The sequence below is a fragment of the Bufo bufo genome, chromosome 2 (assembly GCF_905171765.1).
Source record: "Bufo bufo chromosome 2, aBufBuf1.1, whole genome shotgun sequence".
In the NCBI taxonomy this organism is placed as follows: domain Eukaryota; kingdom Metazoa; phylum Chordata; class Amphibia; order Anura; family Bufonidae; genus Bufo; species Bufo bufo.
Genome location: NC_053390.1, coordinates 13369111 through 13378120, shown reverse-complemented (window position 1 = coordinate 13378120; position 9010 = coordinate 13369111). Strand labels below are relative to the sequence as shown.

General features: G+C 42.2%; 1 protein-coding gene across 1 annotated transcript; it reads right to left on the bottom strand.

Moving 5' to 3' along the window:
• Positions 1–595: 595 nt before the first annotated feature.
• LOC120992051 (gastrula zinc finger protein XlCGF17.1-like) lies at positions 596–8487 on the bottom strand. The gene is made up of 2 exons (XM_040420813.1): positions 8391–8487; positions 596–2466 (listed from the first exon to the last, which is right to left on the bottom strand). Exons 1-2 carry the CDS (start codon positions 8452–8454, stop codon positions 1667–1669), a joined length of 864 nt encoding a protein of 287 aa, XP_040276747.1. The 5' UTR covers positions 8455–8487; the 3' UTR covers positions 596–1666.
• Between the last annotated feature and the right edge of the window lie 523 nt (positions 8488–9010).

Below are 9010 nucleotides of genomic sequence, written 5' to 3'. Positions count from 1 at the left end.
GTACCCAGGTTAGAGGCTGTGTCTCATCTTGTATCTTGGCTAGAGGCCATATTGCATCTGGTATCCAGGCTAGAGACAGTATCTCATCTGGTATCCAGGCTAGAGACAGTATCTCATCTTGTATCCAGGCCAGAGGTCGTATCTCATCTTGTATCCAGGCTAGAGGCCGGATCTCATCTTGTATCTAGGCCAGAGGTCGTATCTCATCTTGTATCCAGGCCAGAGGTCGTATCTCATTTTGTATCCAGCCTAGAGGTCGTAACTTATTTTGTATCCATGATAAATGCTGTATCCCATCTTGTATTCAGGCTAGAGGCCGTATCTCATCTTTTATCCAGGGTAGAGGCTGTATCTAATTGTGTATCCAAGCTAAAGGCCGTATCTCATGTTGTATCCAGACTATAGGCTGTATCTCATCTTGTATCCAGGCTAGAGGCCGTATCTCATCTTGTATCCAGGCTAGAGGCCGTATCTCATCTTGTATCCAGGCTAGAGGCCGTATCTCATCTTGTATCCAGGCTAGAGGCCGTATCTCATCTTGTATCCAGGCTAGAGGCCGTATCTCATCTTGTATCCAGGCTAGAGGCCGTATCTCATCTTGTATCCAGGCTAGAGGGCGTATCTCATCTTGTATCCAGACTAGAGGCTGTATCTCATCTTGTATTCAGGCTAGAGACAGGTAATAAAGCCTCCTTTCTATTGCACAGTTTTCGCCAATAAACCTACTCATCTGATTTTAAAATTGGAATTACTTAAGGCCATTTACACGAGTCATTAAAAAAAACGTAAAATCAATGAAGTGATCAATTATCAAGTAGTGTAACAGCAGTGAGCAATCGAACGACAAGCAATAATTATTTTGAAGTTACTGCGATCCCTGAGAATAGGTAATCAATAAAAATAATTTGGACAACCCCTTTAATTAACAGATGTGACATCACCAGCGATTCCAACCACTGACATATTATTCAACTCCAGTATCTAGAATAGGTTTACCATTAAACCGCAGGAATGTACATGTGCAGCCTCTGGACAGTTCCTTTACATAGTGAAGCAGGGAGCCATTTGCTCCCTGCTTCACCACTCAACTAATCTCCATCGGATGGATGTGCCAATCATCAGAGAAGCAGGTAAGTATTTGTGTTTTTTTTCATGGAGCTGGAGAGGGCACTAGTGGCTAAAGGGGGGCACAGGGAGGACATAACTACAAAGAGGGGCCACAAGGAGGACACAACTACTGTGAGGGGGCACAAAGGTGTCCAAAATTACTGCTAATGGGCAGAACGGTGAGCATAACGGGTGCAGGAAAGTCTAACCACACCTCTGTGTTATGCCATAACAGTCACATAAAAGCCAACATTTGGAAATATGGTTGCAGGTCATATGCGTCTTTGTCATCATAGAACACAATGCAAGTCATGTGCCAACTTGGCCGATTTCTTGTTACAGTAAAATCTCAGCTGTAAAATAGCTACACAACAGCAAGACTTCTAAGATTTGCTGGCATGCTATACATGTTGCCATGTAGCCAGGTATTTACCTATCTCTGAATAACATGGGTGTAACATTTTTTTAACTTATGGTATTTTCTATAGTCCAAAAAATGAGTTTTAGAATTTGATTTCCTTTCAAAACATTTTCAACATATAAAACATTAAAATGGCTTCTATCCTGTGTGACTTCTTTGATGCTTCTTAAATTTGGCTTTAGTAGTAAAACATTTCTCACACTCTGAGCACAAAAATTTCTTCTCTCTTGTGTGACTTCTCTCATGTATAACAAGACATGATTTCTGGGAAAAACATTTCCCACATTCTAAACAGGAATATGGCCTCTCTCCTGTGTGACTTCTCTCATGTTTAACAAGGCCTGATTTATCCGTAAAACATTTCCCACATTCTGAACACGAATATGGCTTCTCTCCTGTGTGACATCTCTTATGTGTAACAAGACTTACTTTCTGGGTAAAGCATTTCCCACATTCTGAACATGAATATGGTTTCTCTCCTGTGTGATTTCTCTGATGTATAACAAGGCTTGATTTCTGTGTAAAACATTTCCCACATTCTAAACATGAATATGGTTTCTCTCCTGTGTGAACTCTCTCATGCATAACAAAATGTGATTTCTTTGTGAAGTACTTTCCACATTCTGAACATGAGTATGGCTTCTCTCCTGAAGGATTTCTTCTGTGTGTAGAAATTTTTGGTGTTTTTATAAATTCTTTACCACAGTGAAACCTTTTATCCCCTTTCTGACCGGTACTTGCTGTAACAATCTGTGACTGGTCAGTGGAAGGTTCATCATGATTAGAGCGATTATAAGGTAGGTTTGTACTGTGATGTCCTGGATGTATACTATGGATAATGAGATTTTCTCCTGAAGAACACTGCATGATATCTTCATCTTCTACTTTATAATTTAGTGATAATACAACATTTCCATTACAGTGTTTACTGGGATTTTCTGTGAAGATAAAAATTGGAGTTAGTGATTTGTTTTAAACTACAGAGTAGACAAATCTATAACATTCTTATTAAACTGGTAGTGGATTCAGCAGGAACTAGAGGTACAAGTCATTTATTTTAAATCCACTCCTGACTTTGGTTCAAACAACTGGACCAAAAATGGATTCCAGCCTAATAAAGCTTTGTATAACACTCTGAAGTCCAGGATTCTGGTCTACATAGGTCACCACTTTTATTACACAAACATAGCTAAAAAATGTGAAATCCCTGACCACGTTTGGCAATCAAACCTGCCTTCTCGCAACATATTTGGCCCTTCAATGCTAAGTGGGCATCACATTAAGGGTACGTTCACACGACTGTATTTATGGGTGCCCATCTGTTCTGCAAAATTTTTGCAGAAAGGATGCCAACCAATTCATCTGTATTTCTGTTGCGCAGCCCCCCAAAAAAGATAGAGCAGGTCCTATTCTGGACAAGAATAGAAATTTCTATCATAGGGCTCTCAGAACACACGCGGCTGGTATCCGTGCTTTGTGGATGCGCAATTTGCGGACCGTAAAACACATATGGTTGAGTGAATGTACTCTAATGCAACAAATTAATTTAACACACATTCCTCAACACAAACTGCATTCATTATTAAGCAGATCTCTTACACCTGATGAAGCTGGTGGATTCACTACAAAAATACATGCCATAATGCCCACCTACAGCTTTACTAACAGGCGTTTTTAGTGTTCCTCCTCCCCTGCTGAAATCTTGCACTGCTCAGTACAAGCTCCAGTCTCCCTGGCACTGCAGTGAAAGATCCGTCTTCTCCCAGCAGCAGCTGGAGTGTCGAATTAAAGCGTCTTAAGCTGGGTTTACACGGGCGAGATTTCCGCAAGGGGGCAATGCGGGAGGTGAACGCATTGCACCCGCACTGAATCCGGACCCATTCATTTCTATAGGGCTGTGCACATAAGCGGTGATTTTCACGCATCACTTGTGCGTTGCGTGAAAATCGCAGCATGCTCTATATTGTGCGTTTTTCACGCAATGCAGGCCCCATAGAAGTGAATGGGGCTGCGCGAAAATCGCAAGCATCTGCAAGCAAGTGTGGATGCAGTGCGATTTTCACGCATGGTTGCTAAGATGAAAGTCTATTCACTGTATTATTTTCCCTTATAACAACATGGTTATAAGGGAAAATAATAGCATTGTTTAATACAGAATGCTTAGTAGGTGGTCAATTGAGGGTTAAAAAAAAAAATAATAATAATGAACTCACCTCCTCCTCTTGATCGCGTAGCTGCCGGTCTCTTCTTACTTCTTTAATCATGAGCTGCCGGCTAAAGGACCTGTGGTGACGTCACATCACATGGTCCATCACCGTGGTGATGGACCATGTGATTGGACCATGTGATGAGCTCAGTGACGTCACCACAGGTCCTTTGACAGGTCCTGAGGAAAGAACAGGAGACCGGCAGCTACGCGATCAATTGGAGGAGGTGAGTTAATTTTTATTTTATTTTTTAACCCTCAATTGAACTTCTACTAAGCATTCTGTATAAAGAATGCTATTATTTTTCCTTATAACCATGTTATAAGGGAAAATCTAGACTACAACTAACCCAAACCCAAACTTCATTGAAGAAGTTCGGGTCTGGGTACCACATTCAGTTTTTTCTCACGCGTGTACAAAACACATTGCACCCGTGCCATAAAAACTGAACAAAGGAACGCAATCGCAGTCAAAACTGACTGAAATTGCGCACCTAATCGCGCGGGTTTGCCGCAATGCACCCGGGACGCATCCTGAGCCAAAACGTGACCCCCGTGTGAACCAAGCCTTATTTGACCAGCTACTTTATTTTACTATATCAGTGGGGGTTGAGGCACATTGAAAGGAGCTTCTCAAGCTATAGGTGTATAAAGTTATCATATCATATATAACTCACGGTGAACCCCATAAAAAATGTAATAACACTGACAGAATTGCAGCTTGAATACCTTACCTCTCCAAAAATACATAAAAAGTGATTAAAAAGTCATATGCATCCATAATAGAACTGATAAAACTAAAACCCATTCCACAAAAAAAAAAAAAAAAAAAAAAAAAAAAACATGCCCTAGGACAGCTATATTGCCAGAAAAAGAAAAATGTTCAGGGTATATGGCGATGCAAAGTAAAACTGATTTTTAATAAAGTGATTTTAGGATGCAAAAGTAGTAAAAAAAAAAAAGAACTATAAATCTGGTATTACTATAATCATGTCAACCTGCAGAATAGCGTTATCATATATACTGCACAGTGAACAGTAAATAAAAATATAAAAACACTGACAAATGACATTTTTGCCCACCTCCCCTCCCAACAAAACGAAATAAAAAAGTGATCAAAAAGCCAAATGTACTCCAAAATGGTACCAAAAAATTACAGCTTTTCACAATAAAGGAGCCCTTACACAGTTCAGTCAACAAAAAAATGAAAAAAGTTATGGCTCTGTAGAGGGAAGTCAGGTGGGTGTATGTATATATATATATATATATACACAGTACAGACCAAAAGTTTGGACACACCTTCTCATTCAAAGAGTTTTCTTTATTTTCATGACTATGAAGGCATCAAAACTATGAATTAACACATGTGGAATTATATACATAACAAACAAGTGTGAAACAACTGAAAATATGTCATATTCTAGGTTCTTCAAAGTAGCCACCTTTTGCTTTGATTACTGCTTTGCACACTCTTGGCATTCTCTTGATGAGCTTCAAGAGGTAGTCCCCTGAAATGGTCTTCCAACAGTCTTGAAGGAGTTCCCAGAGATGCTTAGCAGTTGTTGGCCCTTTTGCCTTCACTCTGCGGTCCAGCTCACCCCAAACTATCTCGATTGGGTTCAGGGCCGGTGACTGTGGAGGCCAGGTCATCTGGCACAGCACCCCATCACTCTCCTTCATGGTCAAATAGCCCTTACTTTCAAAGTTTTCCCAATTTTTCGGCTGACTGACTGACCTTCATTTCTTAAAGTAATGATGGCCACTCGTTTTTCTTTACTTAGCTGCTTTTTTCTTGCCATAATACAAATTCTAACAGTCTATTCAGTAGGACTATCAGCTGTGTATCCACCTGACTTCTCCTCAACGCAACTGATGGTCCCAACCCCATTTATAAGGCAAGAAATCCCACTTATTAAACCTGACAGGGCACACCTGTGAAGTGAAAACCATTTCAGGGGACTACCTCTTGAAGCTCATCAAGAGAATGCCAAGAGTGTGCAAAGCCGTAATCAAAGCAAAAGGTGGCTACTTTGAAGAATCTAGAATATGACATATTTTCAGTTGTTTCACACTTGTTTGTTATGTATATAATTCCACATGTGTTAATTCATAGTTTTGATGCCTTCAGTGTGAATCTACAATTTTCATAGTCATTAAAATAAAGAAAACTCTTTGAATGAGAAGGTGTGTCCAAACTTTTGGTCTGTACTGTATATGTATCTGCCCCTTCATTGATATGTGCATGTATATATATGGGCCCCCTTATATGGCCAATAGGGATATATATTCCCTGGATGGCCGTGTATATATTCCCTCTTATGTAGATGTATATATGGAGATGTGTGTATGCAGTGCATACATCTATATATGTGTATCTGCCATGGCTCTCCCCCAGGTATATATAATATATATATATATATATGGGCCTATAACTGCCCATGTATGCCCCAGGTTTATACTGAGTATATATGTGTATATAGATGCACCCCAAGTATCTATATACATATATATATATATACTTAAATGCCCCCCATAGGGACAGCGTTCAGCCAGTTCCTGCAGTGGGGTGGATATGCCTCCAGGTGGCTGGTGACTTCAAAGGCTAAGGGATCAATAGATCTGAGGCCTTTTGTTGAGTTTATCAGCCTAGTTACTATGCTCTGCCCCACCTTGTGTTTGTGACATGGCTGGGCGTGTGGTGCTGCTAGCCTCAGGGGGCCAACTGGCTGTCCTGAGTGCAGGCATACGTCACAGTGACACTATGATGTCACATCCCTGAGGAGGGGGGAGGTGGGCTGTTTCTGAGGCTGATATATGAGCCCCAAGCCAGGAACACGAGGTCTCTTGGAACTGGACTACAAGGAGAGACACATGGGAACAGCTCCCTGAAGAAAGAGAGGCAGAGTCCCACATGCCCCTGGAGATGGCTGAGTAACCCTTTCCCTCCAGACCCCTAATACCCCTGCCCTGATTTACCCCTATTCACCCCTGGCCTGCATTGGGTTAACCCTAACCCCTGCATTTAACCCCTTTTTCCTTATACCACCGATAACCCCTGCATTAATCCCTGCTCCACCAACCATCCCCTAACCCCGGCTGCTGACCTCCTGCAGCATTAACCTCAGCCCTGTCTGCCTCTGCCCATATCCTTAACTCCTGCATTCCCGGTGTGCACCCCCAGTCATCGCTAGACGACTCGCTCCTATTTCTGAATATTAATTATTGAGATTTGCATAAATATCACTAATTAAGGTCCCCTTTAACAGGCTCCATTTTAGCAAATTCCATGTTAGAAAATCCAGATGCCGCTCCTTCCCTCTTGTTATACTCGGGAGAAACTGAATACAAATGTTTGGGGTGTTTTTTCGCTGTTAACCCTTTTAAAAATTAAAATGTTTTAGCTAAAACTACATTTTATTGTTAACATGTAAATTTTTGATTTTCATGCCCCAATTGTGGGGTCAAAATACTCACTGGCCCCCTGGTCATTTTTCTTTTTCCACTGATGTACCCGTCTGAGTGCCTGATCTATGGGGTGCTGCCTTGGAGGGAGTTTAATGAAATAACTGGCACATTTTGTCTAAGGGGGCGGGGCAAGAGAGAGGGGAAGTCACATGATCAGCGGAAAAGAAGCCTCGCGCAGCATAGACGGCCAGAATCCTCAGAAAGGGCAGTCACCGCCCAAAGTGACAGGGGAGACTATTTAGTAAGTCACTTGTCTTATGAGGACAGTTTTAAAGCTGTTGTTTTTTTTCTTATTAGAAAAACCCCTTTAAATCATTACAGAGGAAATCACCAAAATGTCTGGATTTATCTGATGACAAGTCCAAAATGATGCTTAAAGTGTAAATGTCATGTTTTCATCAAAAATATCTATTTTAGCACATGTTACTGCTGCTGTTGCATTATGCATAAAGCAATCTTTAGTTTCTTCACATACCGCTGTTTTCATTGAGTTTTTCCCATAGTTACGGCTGTTTTAACCTCCACAATATGAGGATCTTCTCAAGATGGCTCCTCTGCCAGTTCTCTGAGGCCAAAACTGCTTTCCCTCACTTCCAATACACACTTGCTGTAGCCAGCAGCTTCCTGCCAGCCAATCAGATTGGATTGCTGAGAGACACGCCTCCTCACTCTGAGGCCTCATGCAGGCGTGCAGTGTGAAGGACCGCCCCTCCGTCTTCCTAGCCGGAGACAGACAAGCCCTAGCAACGGTCTTTTAAGGGAGCAGTGGAAAGGGACAGGGGACATTAATGAAAGCTGTTATTATAAGGTAATTGCAGATCTTTTTACAATGATTGACAGACTGACTCAGGTCTACATGCCGAGCTCTAATAGATCGGCAAATAAAAAAATATGACAGTTACACTTTAACCCTTTCCTGCACAATGTGGCACGTGTACATAACTGGCAGCATGTAATTCCAGAATAGTGTCGTACATGTGGCTTATCACTGACCGTCATGTCCTGCAGGAACAGCCGGGATAAGAGAAGAATCTGATCAGAGATCTCCGTCAGCTAGATAAGGAGAACACTTCATGATGTGATGGAGACATCTCCAATCAGAGAGCAGCAGCCGGTGATCAGATTCTCCTCCTGCCCTGAAGACACCAAGGACAGAACCTGAAGTCACTTTCTCCATTAATGATTCCATACCTGTGGTGACATCTCCTGGAATGTCCTCCTCCACCTCACTCTTACACGGGGGATCGCCCATCATCCGCTCTTCTTCATCCTCCACTTTAATATCAGTCAGATCTTCCCCCTGATTTGTCATCTGTAACAATTCAGTACAATACAGCAGACAGGTGGGAAATCTAACAGATCCACAGAAGAGACCCCCACAATCTATGACCCCTCTATGACTGCAGGACCCCCCTGTATAGATGTGTATAGGGCTCAGCTCCATCTACCTGAGGGTTCTCTGGGACCTTCTCCTCTGGACAGTCCTGGGAATACAGAGGACGGGGACATCTCTCTGGTGGATTTCTCCTCCTGGATCCATCTGTGGAGACACAAGCACACAGTGACTGAATACATGGCCTCCTGTAGATCTGTCTATAGATCAGACTCTTCTCTCAGCTCCTTCACTTCTAGGTTTAGTGATCGGAGGAGATAACACTGGAGGGTTTCCTGATATCTCCCTCTGACAGAAGCTCCGACGTCAGGCTCTACACAGTCACACAGGGGCGGACATTGCCCTGAAGCTCCATGTATCATCTACAATGTATACACTGCACATGACGGCTCTTACCTTGTGATATAAGAGGCTGGTG